Raw genomic sequence first — 23,204 nt, 5'->3', positions numbered from 1 at the left:
TAATGTACTGTCAAGCTGGACAAATCTGGTTAGAAACCAGGAGGAATTGAGCAGCCAGGTTGAGAGACTTAGTAACTGTAGATATGTGGGGCTGGTAAATGCAGGGATTGATAAATCCCAAACCTTTGGAGTGGTGAGATCTATTTCATTCTATGATCTATTTCATTCTATGACCCATATAGCTGTTATATGCCATATGTCGATATAAAATAATTAAAGCTAATTAAAATTAATTTTGGTTGGTGAGTGTTTGAAGAGTTTCATAATAACTCTTGAGATAATTAGAGATGCTTTGGGATGTCACAAAAGGAGCATTTGGAATAACTGGGCTAGATGTTTAAACCAGAGATGTGCAATGAAAGCTAGTAACAGAATGATAATTCTGTAGTTGGAAGAACACTGAATCAGGAAGGAGGACTTGGGGGCTGTTCTCCGTATGCTGTTAAAGTGTCCCTCTGAAATCAACAGCAGCCACCTTGCTTTGTAGCATTTGGGGGTTTCTGTGTAAAATTTCCCACCAGGGTGGATTCCAGATTACCAATGGTTTAACTACTGGCTCACACAATTCCTGAATATTTAAGAATCAGCTCTTGGAAGCCTGGTGCAAGGGAACTCCCAACAGACCATTGTAATCCTGACCGGGCATCCAGTTAGCTTTGTGATCTTGGGTAAATCAGTTCACTTCTCAGGATCTTAGTTTTATTATCAGTAAAGTGAAGTCACTAAAATAACCTCAAGGTCCCTTCCAGAGTTGGCATTCCAGTAATGTAGCTGGTGTTAAGGGTAGGACTACCATAGTGTCATAAGCCAAAAGAGTTACATCAGATTTTCATGAATGCTATTGTGATGTGCTGGAACACATAATTTGATACCTGGGTCTGTGTCATAATCAAACCTCTTCTGCTTCCTGCTGTTAATGTGTATGTCCTTCGCTAGTATTTCTTTTTAGGAGGGTTAAACATGGCAGTACAGCCAACAGCTCACCAGTGGGAGTAAGAAACCATTACCAGGGTCAGAGAATTCTACACCCAGTTCGTTGGCAGGCCCTAGGAGTCGGCTGAGGGTCTGAGACAAAATCGTATAGTTTAGGGACATTGCCTTATCTGACCATGAGATCCACCTGGGTGGTCTTCCCTAGACTAACAACAGGAGAGGGTAACCTGCTCTTGCTTTTTGAAGTCAAGGCCTGTGTCTTTCATAGTTAAGTGTCTCAAGTCCTGGTACATAACAGGGCCCCAGTAAGTATTTGTTGAAAGAAAGAATAAGTGATTTGAGGCTTTTAGAACAAATTCTGAATTTTAAAAAATTTTTCCCCAGCTTTATTGAGACGGAATTGAAATATAACACTACGTAACCTTAAGGTGTATAACATGATGATTTGCTGAATTTTAAAATAGTAATTCACAAGTGGACATAAGCTTCTCCGTGTCTGCCTGAAGAAATGCATTTTTTAAAGACAAAAAATTGTTTTCTTTTTGTAATAGAAAACTGACCGGTGCCTTCAGTTCGATACATTTTCCTTCCATCGGACAACACAAGTGATTACACAATCAGAACCCGACAGGGAGAAACATGAATGAGAAAAACCCAAACCAGACAAACCAGCTGTTTACTACCCACCAGTGAGTGTCTGCCTGCCTCAACCAGTGGAATTAGCTTATATTTTTCATTAAAAAAATTTTTGTTTTTTAATTTTGGAGAGAGAGTGAGAGACCACGAGTGGGAGAGGAAGAGAGAGAGAATCGTAAACGGGTTCCACGCTCAGCACAGAGCCCAACGTGGGGCTCCACCCCACAACCCTGGGATCGTGGCCTGAGTCAAAATCAAGACTCGACACTCAACTGACTGAGCCACCCAGGTGCCCCAGCTCATGTGTTTTGAAAGGAAAAGATCATACTTATTTATAAAGCATATATATTTCTCTATCAGGTGCCACTTTACTAACATTTAATCCTCATAGTGACTCCCACAAGTTAAGTATGGTTATTTCCCTTTTAGAGAGGAAGAAACTGAGACTCTGAGAGGTTGAGCATTAGGGCCGACAGTTGCAGCGCCATGAGTCAATGCCCCAAAGGTGGTGCTCTTCTCACAGGCCAGGCGGCCTCAGCCTTTCTGGATTTCCTCTCCCTGCTTTCTCGGTTCCTTGTTTGCTCTGGGATTTGGATGTAAGTCAATCTGGCTCAGCCCATGACCAGGCAAACAGAAGCGCCAGCCTCCGACAGGGTTCCGAGCAAATACGCCAAGTCAGGCCTGTCCCAGGCTGGGGTATCCGGGCTGTACTTTGCCCTAGTGAATCAGCTCCATGGAAGCCAGGCGGTTGCAACAGATAACTGACTGGCTGTAGGTCTGAAGGCCAGGTAAGTCTTGGTAGATGTGGCGCCTGGACTTTGACATTCTCCAAGAGGAGAGAGACACTTGTGGGCCTGGAGAGAGCTGAAGGAAGCCACGCTGACGGAAGGTGGGAAGCCGTCTGAGCAGGTGTGTGGGGATGCTCGCTCCCTTGCTTTCTTTCTCTTGGCTCAGCTGTACTGTCAGAATGGGAAAGTCAACATCACCCTTGCTGGGGCCAGGAGGGTCACTTATGTGAATGTGGAAGTGTGGCTTGTCACTGGAGATGTGATGCCTTCACTTTGAGAATCTTGGGTGCCTTTCATTTGGAGTCCTTTTTTTTTTTTTTTTTAATGTTTGTTTTATTTTTGAGAAAGAGAGAGCATGAGCAGGGGAGGGGCAGAAAGAGAGGGAGGGAGACACAGAATCCGAAGCAGGCTCCAGGCTCTGAGCTGTCAGCACAGAGCCTGACGCGGGGTTCGAGCCCACGAACTGTGAGAGCATGACCTGAGTCAAAGTCAGATGCCCAACTGACTGAGCCACCCAGGCGCCCCTCATTTGGTGTCCATAATTATAACCTGAGGTCTAACCTATGGGAGTTGATATCTCAATGATAGAATGATGTGATTTCAGTGAAGAGATTGGGTTTTGTGCCTTCGTGGTTGGAGAAGGGCTGTCTAGTGAAAATATCTGGGGACAAGACAGGCAAAAGAGGCTTTCTTCTTGTTGAGTTTACTTGTGTCCAAATAGTATTGAGTTCTATAGACCTTCAGGGAGGACCCAGGTGCCCTTTCACTGTGTTGGGGCACTTGGATTTTGCTGGGATTTTTTGGAAAAAGCTTTCATCGCACCTGACTGTTTTCAAAGGAGGGGGCTGACACTTTAGGAAGGAAGGTGGGAGTTTTTCTGAGCTGTGATAGATCTGAGGTGGAAGGCACTTCTGTGCCTTGCCCTTCTGGTATGTTCTGCTTACAGCTCTTGGCTCAGAGCTGTGGACCCTGGCTCCATGGCATTCAAGCAGAGTGATATCTTGATTTCAACATATACCCTTTGACCTTTTGTTCCGATATGATTTTTTTTTTTATATTAGGCTGGGAGTTTCAGGAGTGGGAGCAAATTAACCACATTTGATCCAAGTCTTTCAACCTAAAACAGTTCCCAGGAGAGAAAAAATGAGGTCTGATTGAGGTAATATATCTTCCTGCCATAAGAGAATCCCCAAGTCACCAGTAAGGGCTGACACGTGCTTTCTCTTTGGAGGCAGCTGGATGCAGGTTCTTCTCCATGACACAGGGTGGAGGAACTTGGAAGGCAGTATGTCTTCAGAGCTATTTCTCACTTTGAAGGATAAGTTGGGAAAATTAGTTTGATGCTAGGAGACCTCCAGATTTAAAAGTCTCCAGCCAGGAAGATTAGTGAGACGTGGCTTTCTGGCTTGCATGAAAGCAATCCCAAACTTGTCTCCCCTAGAGGAAGGGCAGGCAGGGCCACATCATAGGGCCCAGTTCTTCTAAGAGGTTAATTTAAGGATTCAGAAAAGATGTCTCTTGAGATCCATTTAAGCTTCTTTTTGTTTAGGAAATGTCTGCATCCATTCATACTGCCCTAATGTTATCTCTGATATCAAACACTAGCTACTTGTTTCATTGAACAATTACTATATACGAGGCAGTGTGTTGGGTACTTTTCATAAGTTGTCACTGACTCTGACAGTAACCCTGCAAATGGGTCGTTATGGTCCCCATTCCATTTCTCAAGGAAACTGAAGCTTGAAAAAAATGAACTAGCTAATAGGTGGCAGAGTTAGGATTTAAACTCTGGCCTGTCTCTGTGCGCACTTACTTCTCTGATAGCAGGGGACCTCCACGGTAATTGTTGAATGAATAATTGCTGGTGGGGATAAATGAACAAACATGTATTTAGTTGGGATACTCTGATGATGTTTTGGAGCTTAATCTATGACTTTTCTCTGTCTCTCCTGCCTCCTACACCTCTAGTTGCTCCAAATATTCTTTTTAATTTTTAAAGCATCATCAGTATAATTGTCTAGCCTGTTATTTATTTCATGTGTCTGCTTGAGATTTCCCCCCAGATATCTCTATATCACTGCCCAGGTGTTTTGTTTCAGATAAAAGATTTTGAGGACTGTAGATGCTTTATTCAGAAAACCTAATCAATCATCATGTTTGGATATAAGCCTAAAATGATGGTTGTTTTTGTTCTTGTTTTTTTTTGTCTGCAGGAACAGAAAATAATTACATAACTGAATAAAAACACGAGGGAAATTCTGAGGGTCAAGGATGGAATTTTGGGCTCCTCAGTGGCCACCTCAGCCATGGGGGAGGCCCACAGCACCATCAAAGGATCCAGACCGAGGGCTTCAGAGAGATGGAAACCATCGGCCCGTTCCTCGCTCTTGGTACAATGGAGAGAGGTACCATCAATGGCAAGACACGCACAGGAGCCCCCAGCCGCAGCAGGACCCCAGGACGGACAACCAGCAGCCCCATTATGCATCCAGGCCTGGGGAAAGGCGTCAGCCTGTATTGGGAGTTGACTATTATGAAGGTGGTTATCCCCGTCAGTTGTATTCAAGGTATGGCTCTCACGCTTGGCGTTCACCCAGCTCTCCTACGTGCTTCTCAGTAGATCGTTCTCTTCCTTCTTCCTTTTCCTTTTACTCTTCCTCTTTTTCTTCTCTTTCCTTCTCCATCCTATTACATTGACTTAGCCAAACACTTTCCCCTCCCAAACTGGATTTAGGTAACTGAAAATAGTATTTCCCTCCTTTTTGTTCTCTGGTGGGGCTTCTTAAAGAGGCAATCACAGCGTGACTGGGTGTTAGGGCCAGGGCAGAAAGTAGAAAGAATGATGGATCCAAGATAGCAGATGAGACCCTTTGACTCGGGGACGGCAAAAGGCAATATTGGTAGATTATGGAAAATTTGTCTTAGAGCTCCTTATAAAAACTTCTCAGTGTTGTTCACGCTGACACCACCAGCACCAAGAAGAGACTCAGTGCCTAGAACAGTACTCAGCGTGTGACTGGCATACAGAAAAAATATGCATGGGATGAGTAAATGGGAACACTTAAAAAAAATGAAATTGACCTGAAAGAAAGCAGGTACAAGCTTGTAGTCTCCAGGTTCAGAATGAAGAGGTCTCCGTGAGGTAATGCTAGGAGAATCTGGAATTCCTGTTCGTGAATCCCGATTGACAACATAGGATTTACTATTTTATGGGATATTGGAAGTCATGTATGTTTTACTTCAGCTTTTCCAGGTGGAATGATATTTACCTGCCCACAGATTTCGGGTTGAAATTATGACGATTACTGTAAGCCTTTGCTCCATGAAATATTAAAGAATTCTTAGTTAATAAAGACTAACAACGTGACATTCTTTCATCAATCTGTTTTGTATTGTTGACTTCTCAAAGAAGGTATGTCGAGGACAGAGGCAGTGAAAGCAGTCAGATTTAAGAGAGTCCAATGTGACTTCTTCATCTCATTTCCATCTGTAATATGCATGGGACTTACAATGGAGTGTTGGGTACCTACACAGTCATCTCAGGAAAGGATATTCTTTTTTTTAATATAGCATATTTATTTATTTTGAGAGAGAGAGAGAAAGAGACAGAGACAGATATATAGAGGGACAGAGAGAGAGAGAACACATGGGGAGGGGTGGAGAGAGAGAGAATCCCAAGCAGGCTCCGCACTGACAGCACAGAGCCTGACATGGGGCTCGAACTCAGGAACCATGAGGTTGTGACCCAAGCAAAAATCAAGAGTCAGAGGCTTAACTGACTGAGCCACCAGGTGCCCCAGGAAGGGGTATTCTAAGATAATTTCAGGGCAGGGTTTTCTAAAATAACATCATGTAATGTTGGATGTATGTATTTGAGGAGTAGGGGAAATCAAAGAGAATGAGACACTTGATTTTGCTCTAAAAATCCCAGCCTTGTTCTGAAATAAAGGCCCTCCTTCTGCTGATTCTGGGTCTTCTGTTTATAGGATCTAGAATTAACTGCAATTTTAAAGCGGGTTCTAGACTGAGGTCACAGATTTGTCCTCTCAAGTTATTTAGTTTGTCAAGTCCTCCAATGGTTTCTCTTTTTACCACACTCATCCCTGAATGACTGACCTTTGTGATATTTTAGGCCAGGCATTGAGGATCCGTATCAGAGCTATCACTCTCCGACCCTGAGGGAGGAATATGCTTATGGAGATTATTACTACCACAGACCCCCGCAGCAGCTACAGGAAGAAAGAGGTATGGAATAATCTCCGAAGAGCCTTTGGGGTGGTGCAGCTGATCTGGTAGACAGGGCGTGCTCAGAGCCTCGTCTTGGCCATCCTACTTGGCTGAGGTAGAACCCCTGTCCTCACCCACTTCTTCCTTGGCCAGATGAGGCCACAGCAAAGACACTACTGCCAGATGTCTTGAGGGGAAGAGACAGAAAGGGGTCATTTTCCTTTGTATGTGTCAGTGATAGCCCTGAGACTATCATTATGTTACCGGTGTTATGGCTAGTTCGTACTTCGTCCGCATTTTTTCCTCCACTCCTCGTGACAGCCAAGATTACAGTCTCTGACCAAGTAACCGTGAAATCAGTTCTTAACAATGAAGTTGTCAAGTGTGTGGCTGGGCTGTGATGAGTCTGACCGTCATTTACCTTGAGGGTGGCAGATATGCACCCACAGGAATTTATACTCTGCCAATACTGAGGCTTTAGGTATGTGTCGATGGCAGCTTCTGACCTGCCTGCAAAGAGAAATCTGTTTCAAAACTGAGAACGCACACACATGATCCCCATGATTATACAATTGTATGGAGCCAAGGTGGTTGATTCAGGAAGGACTGAGGAGCGTTCTGTTGACTCCCATTGTTAGCGTTCACGTCTCAATTTTATTCAATTTGGCAAACATGTTTTTATATCTCTGGTGCTCCGGTGACTCAGCCTCACAGCTCGCTGCTGTCTTCCTAAACTTTTAGGAATGGGAAATGACCTGTCTTGATCTTGTTTTCTCTGAGGGTGCAGTGCCAAGGCGAGAGAGTCCTTATATGTGGCAGGAAGATCACCGAGATCAAAAGTACCTCAGTGAGCATCATCACGAAAACCAGAATAGTCTGTAAGTGTGAAAGGAGAGGCCAGCTCAACACGATCCAGCCAAACTCACACTATGTTAGGCAAGTCTATGGAATCGGGTGCTCGTCTCTGTCTCCAGAACCCCCGTCTGCTTCTACTCTGGCCACGGGGTTGTGGGAGTAGCCCAGGGTGGCCCAGGCCAGCTGTCAGTGGAGTCTTAATTCTGAGAGGGGGTCAGACTTGGGGTCAGCTGAGTCCTGTGAGGTTACTTGAGGTCCACCCTACACGAGAGCCTGGATTCCTCATTGGCCTCAGAACAGATGTGGCTTGGCCGAAGTTTGCAAAATCGGGTCCTGCCCGAGGCTGGGCTGTTTCTCCTCTGCCCACTCCTGTGCGCGGAGAATGGGATAGCCCCTGGGAAGGAGTAAGCACAGAAGAGCATTTTACACAAACACCTGTTCTGGTGTCCTTCGGCCTGGTGCCTTGACCGTGTCTGACCGACTCACCAACCCAGCTGCTCTGATTTGAGTCATTGCAGGGTGTCAGGCTGCAGAGACCAGCCCTTCTCCACAGCATTTGGGTTACTTCCAGTAACTGCACTGTGGAGCCCAGGAGCTCCCGTTTCTCTGGTATTGATAGATTGGGGTGGCCGAGGGAGGACAATGCTCTTCCCTATGGCACACAGGCCACCTGACACTGCCCACGCTCTGCAGCAGAAGTCTGCAGCTCACTCTGGCTGGCTTGCCCAGGACCCCCCCTCACCTGCTCCTGTGATTTTGCTGTAGATCCAAGAGTCGGAACTCTTATAAAGACAGTCCTGCTTCTAACACTAGGCCGGAGAGGCCTGGGGACCTGTTTCCGGAGAGTCTGCTAACGGGAACCCAGAAGAATGAGGTAATCTGAAGGGACACGGGGGCTGGTGGACTGTGACAGTGCATCATACCAGACAATGAAATAGGGGCAGGGCAGGGCCCTTGGGAGTGGGGGTGGCCAGTGGCCAGAGGTCTGAGCGGTGACATCGGCCCCTCTCTATGGAGCCTCCACTCATACCTCCTCCTTTCCTTGCCTTCCTGGGGCCCTGATCTGGCCCTTTGGCGTGTGTGTGTGTGTGTGTGTGTGTGTGTGTGTGTGTGGCTGGATCAGGAAATGTCACCCAGGTTACTCTGAGGTGCTGGCAAAGAGGAGAGGCTGTCACCGGTAGCCCAGTGGACTGGCAATTTGGTTTACCCAGCAAGTGGGGAGTTGCTAGACTCTCTGAATTCCGGTCTGAAAAGCAGAGCTTGAAACCTCTCTTGACTCTTCCAGTGCTCGCTTCTGAAATCTTACTGCGTATACCAGCTGGGCCACACAATGGCGTTCTTATATATTTTAAAAATAAACTTTTAATTTTAGAATAATTTTAGATTTTTGGAAAAGTTGCAAAGATACTGCAGAGACGAACTATTGATTTTTGACAGTCTTATATCAATTTTGTTTCCACGATTAGATATGTATGATTTTTGAGAACATTTTCTCCTGTATACCTAAGGCTTAACAGTGCAGGGTACAGACTATGTGATATATGCCCATGGTATCATCAGAGAGCCTAAATCATTTGTCCAAGGTCACAGCAGCTAGGTATCGATAAAACTGGGATTTGAAGATTTACTTTTTTATTTTTTTAAATTTTTATTTATTTTTTTTAAAGAATTTTTTTTAACGTTTATTTATTTTTGAGACAGAGAGAGACAGAGCATGAATGGGGGAGGGTCAGAGAGAGAGGGAGACACAGAATCTGAAACAGGTTCCAGGCTCTGAGCAGTCAGCACAGAGCCCAACGCGGGGCTCGAACTCACGGACCGCGAGATCTTGACCTGAGCCAAAGTCGGACGCTTAACCAACCGAGCCACCCAGGTGTCCCTATTTTTTTATTTTCAAGTAATCTCGACGCTGTGCAGAGTGTGGCTTGAACTCACAACCCCAAGATCAGGAGTCATGCTCTACCAACTGAACCAGCCAGGCGTCCCGACAAAACTGAGATTTGAATTCAGGTCCCGTGGCCTCAGGGCCTACACTCTTCCCACTAGGCCTTAATTCATTTTTTTTAGCCAACACCTGTCAATTAAATGATCACTTTTTTTTCTTTCAACACATCCACATGCGGTGTATTTATTTGAAAGTTTCAATTTTGTTGCTTTGAAGGAACACTCGAGAGGACCATTTCTCTGAAAGTGCTTCTGATCCTTCCTGTGTGTTTTTATTATCTTTAACTTCCAGCCATCGCTGGCCAATGAGTCCAGCCTTCTCCGGCAGCATGAGTCTGGTCTCAGCTCTAGCGCCTACGAGCTCAGTCAGTACATGGGAGCTGACTCGGAGCCCTACGATCCCGTGGCGTTGGCAGCTTGGAGTCCAATTCAGGCTGGTGGGTACTGCCATGATCTAAGCAACTGGTTGAGTCTTGTGAGAAGAGGGCTGGGTGACAACCTCTTGGAAAGTCACCCTTCCCCTGCACTTCCAAGAGTGGACTGCGGCTGCCCCGTTTACTGCCAGGAGTTTCTCTTGGGCAGAGAGGCCACTGTGGCTCCATTTCTCACCTTTTCTCTTGTACTGGAGATTGCATCATAGCTGATTCTTGGAAGGGAACCCGGCTTGTAGGCGTCAGGATCAGGCTGGGAGGGGAGGCGCCCAGATGTACTTTTGTATAACAGGTGAAGAGAGCGAAGGCAAGAGTCAGTCTGGTAAAGCGAGGGCAGGCCACAAAGCATAGTTGCTTTGTCTGGATGTAGGATACATGTCATGAGTATTCAACTATGAGAGCCAGAGTCCCCAGCCTCTCGCCATCGCTGGGAGTCTGGGCCTGGTGTTTTGCCATTTGGACCAAACCAGCAGATTCTCATATTATATTCTGACATATTCTGAGAGGCTTAAATCTGACTTGTAGCATGGGCTTCTTCTTCTTCTTCTTTTTTTTTAAGTAAATGTTTATTCATTTTTGAAAGAGGGGGTGTGAGTAGGGAGGGGCAGAGAGAGAGAGAGAGAGAGAGAGAGAGGGAGAGGGAGAGGGAGAGGATCCAAAGCAGGCTCTGTGCTGACAGCAGACAGCTTTATGCAGGGCTTGAACTCATGACCTATGAGATCATCACCTGAGCTGAAGTCGGATGCTCAACCGACTGAGCCACCCTAACCCCCGCCTGGGCTTCTTCTAATTATGTCACCTGCCCTGAGTCTTATCCTGGCCCAGGTGGAATTTGGAGAGAAATATGTCAGTGGTGTACTTCTAAAGTAAAGAAAAGCAGCAGCAGTAATGCTAACAGTGTCCACCTGTGTCTGTCGGTCAGAGGATGTCTCAGCAGCTGGTCCCAAGGCACCCATGAAGTTCTACATCTCTCATGTGCCTGTGAGCTTTGGGCCAGGAGGTCAGCTGGTGCGTGTGGGCCCCAGCTCTCCCAGTGATGGACAGACGGCCCTTGTTGAACTGCACAGCATGGAGGTAAATGAGATTCTGTGTCCCGGAAAGCTGGCATTCTGCCTTCTGCTTTCCTTGACCTGAGTCTGGACATCTCCAGCAATGGGATTCAGTTCCTTGTGGGGAACTGAATCAGGCATTCCGTGGTTTGGGGTATGTTTTGTGAAAGAAAGGTAGGGATCTTCTCTCAAAGGAGTGATGCTAGATTTGTTTTTCCTGAGATGCTATTAGCTCATTTTCGACAACTGGAGAACTCACTTTTGTCCTCCTGTGTTCTCCACAAGGCACTGAGCCACAGCCCAGGGCCACAGCCATGGGTTCTGATATTGGACTTGACTGACAGGGGCTTTGGGTGGATATAGTCTGGGACACCAAATATGATTTTTTTTGTTCCAGATTATTCTTAGTGACTCTGAAGAACAAGAAGAGATGAGGACTTTCTCAGGACCCCTGATCAGGTAAATTATCTTACGAGCTGCCAAGTAGGGCTTTTGAACTTACAAAATCTGCCTGCCCAGATCAGCACTTCAGGGATTTGTTCTTGGCTTCCTTAAAAGAAAATGTCTATCCCCCTTGGAGTAGAATACTCTGTGCAACAAGATTGAGACAAATGTGGCCTGAGCCATTTTGACAAACAATTTGCTAGCTGAAGGGCAGAAAGAAAAATTAAGATTAAAAATCTGAAAACAGTTCTGTTTTGCAGGAGCTACGAGGTAGGAGGTTTTAACTTTCTCCACACTTAACAGGTACTGGCAGAAAAGTGGAGCACAGCCTGGGAAATCATAGACAAGTGGATCACAGTGGAAAAAAAAATTCTTGCCTTTTTCTAGAGAGGACTAGCATAGTCTGTGTTGTTATTGGACAGTGTGCAAGTCTGCCCTCTGCAGGACTGAGCTAGAACTGCTTTTAAATTCTTAGTCAAGTTTCTGATAAATATTTAGGGCACTCTGGTGGAGAGAGCCCTGGCTGGAGTCAAGAGGAGCTGGGTCCTTGGCCCACGCATCCTACTAACTAGAGGTCTCAGGGCAGACAGATCAGCTAGTCTTCTTTGAGCCTTAGTTTTCTCTTTTGGAAATGATGTAACACTGGTTGTGCCTACTTTAAGTGGTGGCTTTGAGACGCAAGTGAGATAATGCATATGGAAGCCCTTTATGTATCATCATCGCTATTCTATAAACCTATCCTGAGGCTTCCCCCTCCAAGAAAAGCCCATAGTATTTTGACAGTTCCTTCAAGTAAAAGTGAGTGTCAAATCTATTTCTTACACACAGGTATACAGATGGGGGATAGAACGTTGAGCTGGCTGTGTGGACACTGGGGGTGCTGGTCCCAATTGGATTGATTTTATTTGAATGACCTGGAGCAAATAATATTGCCCATTTATTGAGCACTTAATATACGTTGTTAATTCCTTTTATATGGAGGTAGTTTTATAAGGTGAGACGTGGCAGGCTAGATTTAAATGCAAGGTGGTCTGACTGCAAAGTCTGTGCCCTTGCCTGCTACCCTGGGCAGGGTACCCTGTGAGTCTCAGTTTCCTCATCTGTAAGTCTGTGCCCTTGCCTGCTACCCTGGGCAGGTACCCTGTGGGTCTCAGTTTCCTCATCTGTAAAATGGGGAGGGTGTGTGAGAGAATTTCTGAAGTCCCTTTCTGTTCTTCAAGGAAACTACGGACTCAGTACCCCAGCCCTGGGTTGTCAGGCTTCTATCTCAGTCCCCCCACCCTCTGCTAGCACCCTCCCTCTGTACAAAGAGCCTGCAGTGCTGTGCGGTGAAGGAGTCTGCCCCTCACCCTTTGCTTCCTGAAATCTCTCCATAGGGAAGATGTACACAAGGTGGACATCATGACATTTTGCCAGCAGAAAGCAGCTCAGAGCCAAAAATCTGAGACACAGAGGAGCAGAGACTCAGCTCTACTGTGGCAGTTGTTGGTTCTCCTTTGTCGACAGAATGGGGTAAAGTATTATCACTCCGACGGGTGAGCAGGTGCAGGCTGGATTGAAATTTAAGTCTTTCAGGGATAGAGAGGATTCGGCTTATGACATGATTATAAAAGATAATGTTAAAGAAGCAACAAATGGCCCTAAGTGGGAAAAAATTGCTCAGATGTCAACGCAGTTTGCTAAAGATGGTCTTTTCTCTGCCCTTCTTCCTGGCCTGGGGTTACTGTACCAACCACATAACACAACTGTAAGAGTGGGCCTATTTCTGGTAATCTTGGTGGCTCCTGACAGGCAGAAAATCACCATGAGAGAGTGAAGCTGAAGTGTGAAATACAATAGTCCAAGAAAGGGCTGTCTTGTGTTTGGAAGTTGACCTCCTCATGAAGACGGCAGGTGCTCTGGTGCCCTCCTTCTTCAGCAGGGGCTGCCGGCCCGAGGACAATAGGATTCTCCCTCAGGATGACCCTCTTTGCCTCGCAGTCCATGGTGGGATCTGACATCGCGGAGCTGCTGATGCAAGACTGTAAGAAGCTGGAGAAGTACAAGAGGCAGCCGCCAGTGGCCAACCTCATCAACCTGACCGATGAGGACTGGCCGGTGCTGAGCTCAGGGACCCCGAACCTGCTCACCGGGGAGATTCCCCCCAGCGTGGAGACGCCTGCACAGATCGTAGAGAAATTCACTAAACTGCTCTACTACGGCAGGAAGAAGGCAGGTGTGGCCCTTCCATGCTTGTTTTTAAAAAGTAACTACACCCCCATCACTCACCCCTCCTCCAATTATAGGAGTAATTTATACTCATTTTATAGCACCTAAGAAGCCCAGAAAGGTGTAAAGAAAAAAATTATATAGCCTTACCATTAAAAGCTAACATCTGGGGGCGCCTGGGTGGCTCAGTTGGTTAAGTGGTCGACTTCGGCTCAGGTCACGATCTCACAGGTCATGAGTTCAAGCCCCACATCTGGCTGTCTGCTCTCAGCACAGAGCCTGCTTTGGATCCTCTGTCCCCCTCTCTCTCTGCCCCTCCCTTGCTCTCTCTCAAAAGTAAATAAACATTAAAAAAAAAATCTGTTAACATCTTGATATACTTAATTCTAGCATTTTTCTATGCACATATATTAAAGATAGAATTAAATTACATATGCAATTATTTCTATTTTTTCAGTTAAGGTTATATGGTGTAATATTCCCATGGTATTAAAACGTACCATTTTAACAAATGGACAATATTCTATGATATGAATTTTAAATTATTGATCTAATACACTGTTTTTGAATATATAGGCTATTTATAATTTTGTCACCCATTATAAATTACACAATTTGAACATCTTGTTATATAAATCTTTGGATTATCTTCTTGTTTTTTTAGGATAGATTCCTAGAATGGAACTATAAGTTAAAGAGTACACACTTTTAAAAGCTTCTTCACATATACACTAAATTAGTTTCCAGAAAGTCTGTTTATAAATGTTATCCTCACCAGCTATATCTCAGGTATGCCTACCAATATTGAATACTTTAATTCAACAGATGAAGAGATGCCTTGCTTTTTTGATATGTAAATTAGATGATTTTTATTCTTATGTTATTTATTCAAAAAATTTAATTGAGGTATATGTGACAAAATTGCAAGATATTTAAAGTGCACAATGCGATGATTTGATGTACAAATACATTGTAAAAGGATTTTCCCCATGGAGTTAATAACATTAATCACCTCATATACTTACCTATTTTTTTATGCCTTGTTTAATTTTGAAGTTGAACTCACATTTTACAGAAGTCTTAAAGAGAGTTTAAATACTGGAATATATAATTGAAATCAATTTGAATCACTATGATTCAAAACTCAAAAGATAAAAGGCATGTAAGAGAAGAGATGATGCCCCCACCCTCTCAGCCTGTCTCTAAAACAGGCTGTCTCTAAAAGATCCAGAGATGTTTTCTGCATGTAAGATTATGTTCTCCTTTTGTTCCTTATAGCTTACCATATATTATTTCTTTTTTTAATATTTTAGTTTAAAAAATAAAAAAAATAAAGATTTTATTTTAAGTAATCTCTACTCCCAGCATGGGGCTCAAACTTAACAATCCTGAGATCAAGAGTCAAACACTCTAGTGACTGAACCAGCCAGGCGCTCCCATATACCATTTCTTCACCTTCCTTTTTCCATTTAACAAAATATCCTAGAAAACACTCTATAACATGGTTGCAGTTGTTTTCTGTAAAAGGACAGACAGTAAGTATATTAGGTTTTGCAGGCCATGGGGTCTCTGTTGCCACTACTCATATCTGCTATTGTCTGATAAAAGCAGCCACAGACAATATGTAAATGAATGGGTGTGGCTGTGCTTTATTTATATACATAGACATTTGAGTTATACATAATTTTCATGTGTAATGAGGTGTTATCCTTTTTTTTAAGTTTATCTTCAGAGAGAGAGAGAGAGAGAGAGGGCACATGGGGGAGGGGCAGAGAGAGAAGGACAGGGAGAGAATTGTAAGCAGGCTCTGTGCTAACGGGGGGGGGGGGGGGGGGGGGGCGGCGTCGGGGGGGGGGGGGCTCAACTTACCAACCGTGAGATCATGACCTGATCTGAAATCAAGAATCTGACGCTTGACTGAGCCATCCAAGTGCCCCAGTGTTATTATTTCTTTAATTTTTTACCAATCATTTAAAAATGTGAAAAGTTATTCTTAGTTTGTGGGCTGTACCAAAATGGGCAGTGGGCTGAATTTGGCCTTCAGGTCACATTTTTCTGAACCCTGTTCTTTATAATATATAAATGTCTTCCTCCTTGTTTTTATGGCTGCATAGATTTCTAAAGATAAATCATAATTTATTTAATAAAACCCTGATCAATGTCATTTGCCGTGTAGGAGAATATACATATGATTTCTAGAATAGCTTCTGGAAATGGAAGTGTTGAGTCAAAGGGTACATGGCTGGAAATTTTGAGAAATATCAACAAATTCCCTTTTTTAGAGATTGTACCAATTACTCAATGAACAATATATGAGAGTTCCTGTTTCCCTACTCTTACCAATTTGGTGTTTCCAAGCTTTTCATATGTGCCAATCTTAAAGGTTAAAAAAAAAAAAAAAAAAAAAAATATATATATATATATAAAATTTAGTGGAGTTGTTCTTTTCTCTTGTTATAAATGAAGTTGAATATCTTTTAATCTGTGAATTAAAATTTTTAAAAATATTTATTTTGGGGAGAGAGAGAGAGAGAGAGTGCACGTGCGCATGAGTGGGAGAGGGGCAGAGAGAGAGGGAGACACAGAATCTGAAGCAAGCTCCAGGTTCTGAGCTGTCAGCACAGACCCTGATGGGGGGCCCAAACCCATGAACTGTGAGATTATGACCTGAGCCGAAGTTGGACGCTTAACTGCTTAACTGACTGAGCCACCCAGGTGCCCCTAATCTGTGAATTATTTTGTCATGGATCTTCTACGTTGTTCTGTTGGGTGTTTGATCTCTATTTATTGATTTGTAAGAGCTCTTTACTTTTTAAGGACTTTCTGTACGAAATTACTTTTGTGGGGTGATATTTAGAAAGGCTTTCCTACTTTAAAACTAATTTATGAAAATAAGGTTCAAATACTTTTGTGACTTCACCTTTACATTTGAAACTTTAATCTCTGTTTATCTGTATATGATGTTATATTTTATTTTATTTTTTTCCAAAATTTTATTTAAATTCTAGTCAGTTAGCATTCAGTGTAATATTGGCTTCAGGAGTAGAACCCAGTAATTCATCACTTATACATATAACACCCTGCATTCATGTGATATTATATTTTAAATGAGTGGTAGACATGATATTCAGTGAAAATCAGTGGGATCATATGATAACCATCCCCCTGTTCACTATATAGTAGGGACCTGGAGTTTCACAATTTATTTATTTGGTAAACATTTGTCAAACAGCCACAACTTCTAAGGCATTGAATCCAGTGGGGGATACAGAAATAAATCAATAAAAATCTCTTTCCTTAAGAAAGATTAAGTAATGACCATAGCAATAACAATAACAAAAGCAAATATTTATTTATTTATCATTACTATTTGTTAATGTTTATTCATTTTTGAGAGAGAGAGACAGAGTGTGACTGGGGGAGGGGCAGAAAGACAGGGAGACACAGAATCTGAAGCAGGCTCCAGGCTCTGAGCTGTCAGCACAGAGCCCGACGCGGGGCTCAAACCCACAAACCACGAGATTGTGACCTGAGCCGAAGTCGGACACTTAACTGACTGAGCCACCCAGGCGCCCCAAAAGCAAATATTTAAAAAATACTTTCTATGTACCAGGCACTTACTTAACATCTTACATGCATTGTCTCATTTATCTTCATAGAAGCCCTGTGGGTTAGGTTCTATTCTTGTTTTATGTACTGACAAATGAGGAGAGTTAGTAAGTAACAAAACCAGGGTTCAGATCTAGGCAGCCTGATGTCTGAACTTGGGCTTCTGACCATCCACTGCACCACCTGCCATACCTATAGCCCCAGAGGTGAGCAGGGGATAGAAGGAGTACTCTGGGGGCTCAGAGTGGTTCATGAGGAACTGGAGACCAAAATGTCTTTAAAACCTTTATTAATATTGACTGGGGTCTCATTTCTGGCACTGTGTCAGATTAATATCCTCAATGTAAGTTCTCAGTTCACTTATTCCTAAATTATATTTTTGGAGATGCAAATTTTTGAGCAAAGTGGTGATTCCCAACCAATTATTAGTAATTCCCTTAAAATACTGTTGTGGGGGCACCTCATGGCTCAGTAGGTTGAGTATCCGACTTCAGCTCAGGTCATGGTCTCACGGTTTGTGAGTTCGAGTCCCATATTGGGTGAGCTCGAGCCCTCCTTTGGGATTCTCTGTCTCGCCTTCTCTCTCCCCCTCTCTGCCACTTGTGGGATTCTCTCTCTTTCCCTCTGCCCCTTGCTCACTCACACTTTCTCTCTCTCAAAAATAAATTGAAAAAATAGAAAAGCTATATTTATAAAAAAAATACTGTTGTGAATTAGTTTAACCTATGTAAAGAGTAACTCAATGTCATTTTTGCTTGTAGTGGATATGAAGTTGAATTTCCTAATGGTGGTTGTTTAAATTTGTTCTCTCCCTTTTCAAATAAGATAGCATGGGAGATGTCAGGATGATCAAGGAAATTTGTGCTTGGAAGTGGAGTTACCTCATTAGTGACTTCCTGTCCAAAAAATCACGTTATTTGAGGGCACTAAAGAAATTATTAATACCAGGTCAAAACCTCAAATATATAATTCTGAAAATTGAATGAAAAGATGAGTGTGAGTGTGTGTGTGTTAAAACTTACAGCCTCTAACCCATCTCACCAAGTTAATGGTGTCATTAATTTGGCATATGAAGTTGATAGATAACAAGCACTAGATAGTTAACAAGCAATTAGTTATAATATTAGGTGGGGCAGGTCGACTGCTATGCAAACTGGCTCAAACATGGTGGCAGCTACTTTCTCTTCATGTGGGCATCCTGGGCAGGTGAGCAGAACGGTGGGTCAGCCCTTCTTCCCGGAGTGGTTCAAGGCATGTAGGAGGCTGTACCACCTGAGCATATAGTCTATATGGAATGAGAAGCCATCTTCATTCCAGCCAGCCAGATGGGGAAAAGGGCATGGGGACCGGGCACAGGACTTCTATGCACCAGATCTGAACGCAATATAACCATTTCTGTTGCCATTGTAGAGCCCGGAACTCAGTCACTTCTAGGTGCATAGGAGGCAGGAAAATGGGGTGCATTTCTTTGCCCAGGAAGGGGACAATGGCTTTTGGTGGGGAGCTAACAGTCTCTGCCACAGCTGTTAAAAAAGAAACCGTTCCTGGGGCGCCTGGGTGGCGCAGTCGGTTAAGCGTCCGACTTCAGCCAGGTCACGATCTCGCGGTCCGTGAGTTCGAGGTCCGCGTCAGGCTCTGGGCTGATGGCTCGGAGCCTGGAGCCTGTTTCCGATTCTGTGTCTCCCTCTCTCTCTGCCCCTCCCCCGTTCATGCTCTGTCTCTCTCTGTCCCAAAAATAAAAAAAAGAAAAAAAAAAAAAAAAAAGAAACCGTTCCTGTAACACGCCCCCATGAATGTCATCTTGCTACCTGTACTTTGAGACTCAGTCCTTGGGGTGCGGTGCCTCTCTCGTGTTCGGTGCTTAGGTTCGTAAAAGTATCATGTGACTTCTGCTAAAGAGATAAGGCTGACTGGAAGCTACGTTTGAGGGGCAGATGATGAAATAGCAGAATGTATTTGATAAAGTGAAGGCTGGAGAAGGGACATCTTAGAGAGAAATAGGCACCCGGTCTTCCTTTGTCCCTCTCACAGATGAGGCTCCGAGCCTTCCTGGGAGCCCAGCTTGTACAGCTCAAGGGCAGCAGTACCCAACCATCGACATTTGTTGTTGTTTGTGGGAAGGTGAATAGGGCCATGCTGACCGTGACGTGCTTTTGTTTTCAGGAAGCCTTGGAGTGGGCCATGAAGAACCACTTGTGGGGCCACGCTTTGTTCCTCGCCAGCAAGATGGACCCAAGGACCTACAGCTGGGTTATGAGTGGGTGAGCAGGCCACTGGCAAAGAAGACCTAAGGAGCAGAGAGCAGAGAGAGGCCCGCCGAGGGAGGGAGTGTTGGGAGGCAAATGCAGGATGTGCTGGGAAGCCCCATGCACCAAGCATCCTTCCAGTTTTTCTCTTCTGACCTGGACCTAGCATATCGCTTCTCCAGATTCTTACAACCTAGACATGGACACATTCTTTCTACCTGCTGTGTTAAATATTCAGTTTAGTAATATTTCTCAGGGTCTGAGTTTCCAAAAATTGCATGGGTTTCTGCAATCCGGTAGTTCTCTTTGGGAGGGGCTGTTCTAGATAGTTCCATCAGTGAGGGAATAGGTGACCACTTAGGGTTAACTGACAGAGCTTTGGGTCTGAGAGTTAGTAGCTGTCTACCACTGAGTCTTGCAGTGGGGGATGTGGGCGCTGAGAGGAAGGTCGGGATATGGGGGAGCAGGAGCTGTGCTAGGAACAGGCTTTATAGGACAGGGGATTACAAGCAGAAGTCTTCATCTAGGGCAGGGGACATGACGAGACTGAAGGAATGTGTTTAGTCAGAGATCATGCCAGCACACTGAGACCGGGAAGAATGCCCAAACCAGGATGAGACAGGAATGGAGGCTGACCACATAGCCAGGAGTTTGGAATAAGGGGAATTAAATGGGGGGGTGGGGTAGGGGTGCTGGAGAAGGGTTCCTGAGTAAGCCCCTCCAGCTGCAGCCAGATCTGTGGGTTGGCAGGGATAGACATGTGTTAGGGGTGGGGAGGGCCGGGGGGCCCTCCCATAAGGGGCAGGCTTGGATCAGACCGTGAGAAGGATGTTCCCTCAAAATGTTCTCTTCCTGTGTTAGTCGAAGCTGTGAAGCTGTGAACCTCTCAGCTTGACTTAAGTTTAAATTGGCCATAAATTGGCTGTCGGGCAGATGGCTGAGACGATGGTACCTCCCTTCAAGGCTGCCACACTACCCTTCTCCACCACGGCCTCCGTGGAGTCTCTCTTCTACTCTAACCCTCAGTCTTCCCAGGGACTGGTAACACCTCTGTGCACTTCATTATGTTCAGGATGGTGAGGAACCCTGGAGTTTTATTATGATAAGCGCTCTGAGCTCCCGCGGCAAGGGTGCTATTAAATAAAAGACCGCGTTCTTCCCCCGTCCTATAAAGCCTGTTCTGAGGGACGATTTTCCTCTGGGCTTTGGAAATGAACATCCCACAATCCCACATTGTAGCATACATCTCCGCGACAGATTTTTGCCTTGGGCCATTGATTTTTGATGGGGCCCGGTGAATTGTGAAAAATATCTCTTACTGAGTATGCTTAAATCTCAAATCAGCTCTAGAGCTTATTATATCCTTGTTAAGCATATCCCACGGTTTGTCATCAGGAAGATCATTTCTGGTCCCTGTTCTACGCCTCTTTGGTTACTGAAAATGGCTATTTAGTGCATGTGAGTAAAAGACCCAGGCTAGTCACGAGCCAGAAAACCAGCCCTGGAGGCTGTGGGTGTGGCACAAGGGGAACTGCTTCAGGGGACTAGAAGTTGAGGGTGACTGGGTAGGAGGGGCCTGCAGAGAAGATGTTTGGGTTAACTGCTGGGGCTCTCTAGGGATCTCTGAGATGTGCAGCATTTCCGTGACAAAGAAGACCTATAGAAATGGTTACTGGAGAGTTGGGGCATCAGTGCCAAAGTGCAGAAAACACCCCCCAACAGAGAGCCCCATCTGTGGTGGAATGAAGATCCTGCCGATCCCCCCAAAGTGGGAGCCAAGCAGAGGCACGGCAGAAAAGCAAAGAGAAGTTCATGTTCCGAAAGAAGCTGCTGAAGTCAAATAGAGAACTACGGGGGGTTTGCCCCGCTGGCAATGGGTCAAAGGCTCTCTCGGCTTGGTCCCCACTAACGGTCATCTCTCTCTGCAGCTTTACCAGCACGCTGGCGTCCAATGACCCACTGCAGACCCTCTTCCAGTTCATGTCGGGGAGGATCCCACAGGCAGCCACGGTATTCTTTGTGACAGACCTCCTTCAATACCCCAGTGTCCTAAGGGTTTTGGGGGGGGGGTGGGGACAGCTCAGGAACAAGGTGATGACTTTAAAGATTAAAAATAAGTGGTAATTGCACCTGGCCCAATTCATTCATATGATTTCATTTAATACACAGAGGAAGGAATTCCTACCCCCGTTTTACAGAGGTGGGAACTAAGGTGCAAAGGTGTCATATGACCATAGATCACTGAGCGAGGAGCAGTGGAGCCAGGATTGGCTCCGTCTGTCTGATTCCAAAAACCTTGTCATTTTCACAATACCATAGCTGCCTGCTCAGTGTGCGTGAATAGCGAGAGAGCCAGACTGTCCCCAGGCTTCCTGCAGTAAGGCCACCGTTCTTTCCCCCCCTGCACATCCATCCTGCAAAGTTGGACATATTTGGTCTTACATGCTGTCTAGAGTTGGAGATGGCTCAAGTCTGAGGCCAGCTTGATAGTTCCCTATGAAAGTATCTTTTTTCCCCAAAGTATCCTTCTTTACCTTTGAAATCTAGTAACTTTACCAGGATGTATTGGTGCTGTCAGGGCAGTTTTTTTTTTTTTTTTTCTTGGGACACAGCATACTGTTTTAATACGTGCATTCATATTTTACCGTTCAAGGAAGTTTTCTTGTGTTATATCCTTCGATATTTGTTTTGTTCCATTATTATTTTTTTTTTCAGGAATTCCATATGTGCACATTTCATATAGATATGAACTATTTACGTATACATGTACAGATTATATTCTCTTTAATTAAAATTTCTTTCTTTCTTTCCATCCTTCCTTCCTTTTCTTCTTTTTCTTCTTCCTCTTCTTCTTCTTCTTCTTCTTTTTTTTTTTTTTTTTTTTTTGCTCTTCTCATTGCCATCCTATGTGTCCCTTCCTGTGTTTCCATATTGATGAAAGAGTGAAAGAGACACTGTCTCTTAATTTTTGTGCCAGTTTTATCTTGATTTCTCTGATTTTTCTCTCACTTCTTCCCTGAGCTCTGCAGGTCACATTGGCCTCTTCCTGTTGTTGTCTTCTTCCTGAGCTCTTATCACTTAGCATTAGTGATAATGCCCTTGCTTCATAGAAGAAATTGTTTCGTGATTTTACTTAAATTCATGATGAAATGTTTGGTGATATCTCTTTGTTTTGTGGTAACATTTTTCCAGTGAATGTTCTTTCTACCTTCCATTAGTTTTTCATATTACTTCCTTTCTTCTATCTTTACAGTGTATTTGTACAGATTTTGTGCTTGTTCCTTGACAGGAGTTGAGTCTTCCCTGGGCCAGTAGTTTCTGGTAGGTTTGTGCTGGGGAGGGGCCAGGGCCACATTGCAAGCTATCTGGCATTTCCCACACGATCTGGGGTTTTCTGTGGGTATCTGCGTAGCCTTTCCTTCTCCTAAGTCGGCAGAGATGGCTGTGGGATCCTCTCCTTCTGGAATTCTCTCTCTGCTCCCTCCTGCACTCTGTTCAATTTCCACTACCTTTGGCAGCCTTTTCTTATATTTTGAAGTTTGGGTTTTTGCTGTCACCCAGTTTTAATGAAAATGGACTTCACATTTTTGCTTTTCTGTTCTTCTTATTGCTTGGGGACGATTCCTAGAAAGGAAAAGAGAGATGATGACTTTCATGCCCCATCATCAAACCCACTGGCTATACTGGAACATGGAGTGCTCACAGTTCAGCGGAATGCCATGCACCGCCATGACGGTGCATCATGTCACAAAGCACTAAATGCAGGAAATTATGTAATCAACATATGGTCCACTGGGTCTCACTGCAGTGGTAGAGTTAACTAAATGTTCCCTG

General features: G+C 44.5%; 1 protein-coding gene and 1 long non-coding RNA gene across 8 annotated transcripts in view; one reads left to right on the top strand and one right to left on the bottom strand.

The window, feature by feature from the left end:
* Positions 1–23,204, top strand: part of SEC16B (SEC16 homolog B, endoplasmic reticulum export factor) — a 54,890-nt gene that overhangs the window by 11,785 nt on the left and 19,901 nt on the right. For 3 of the 7 annotated variants that reach the window (XM_058700117.1, XM_058700111.1, XM_058700113.1), the window contains exons 2-14: positions 1,485–1,622; positions 1,999–2,478; positions 4,571–4,924; positions 6,490–6,602; positions 7,372–7,462; positions 8,205–8,313; positions 9,676–9,820; positions 10,737–10,888; positions 11,261–11,322; positions 12,684–12,819; positions 13,288–13,522; positions 19,292–19,385; positions 21,299–21,380. In XM_058700117.1, coding sequence (XP_058556100.1) covers positions 4,629–4,924; positions 6,490–6,602; positions 7,372–7,462; positions 8,205–8,313; positions 9,676–9,820; positions 10,737–10,888; positions 11,261–11,322; positions 12,684–12,819; positions 13,288–13,522; positions 19,292–19,385; positions 21,299–21,380 — 1,515 coding nt within the window. In that variant the 5' untranslated portion in view covers positions 1,485–1,622; positions 1,999–2,478; positions 4,571–4,628. Of the gene's footprint in view, positions 1–1,484; positions 1,623–1,998; positions 2,479–2,725; positions 3,517–4,570; positions 4,925–6,489; positions 6,603–7,364; positions 7,463–8,204; positions 8,314–9,675; positions 9,821–10,736; positions 10,889–11,260; positions 11,323–12,683; positions 12,820–13,287; positions 13,523–19,291; positions 19,386–21,298; positions 21,381–23,204 lie in introns of those variants that run through there. The other 4 variants (XM_058700114.1, XM_058700116.1, XM_058700115.1 and 1 more) reach the window with 4 other exon arrangements.
* On the bottom strand, positions 18,220–23,075 carry LOC131495294 (uncharacterized). The gene is made up of 2 exons (XR_009253874.1): positions 18,908–23,075; positions 18,220–18,677 (listed from the first exon to the last, which is right to left on the bottom strand). It is a non-coding gene; the product is annotated as an uncharacterized LOC131495294 (long non-coding RNA).

Source organism: Neofelis nebulosa, chromosome 15 (genome assembly GCF_028018385.1).
Source record: "Neofelis nebulosa isolate mNeoNeb1 chromosome 15, mNeoNeb1.pri, whole genome shotgun sequence".
In the NCBI taxonomy this organism is placed as follows: Eukaryota; Metazoa; Chordata; class Mammalia; order Carnivora; family Felidae; genus Neofelis; species Neofelis nebulosa.
This window is presented reverse-complemented; position numbering and strand designations above follow the sequence as displayed.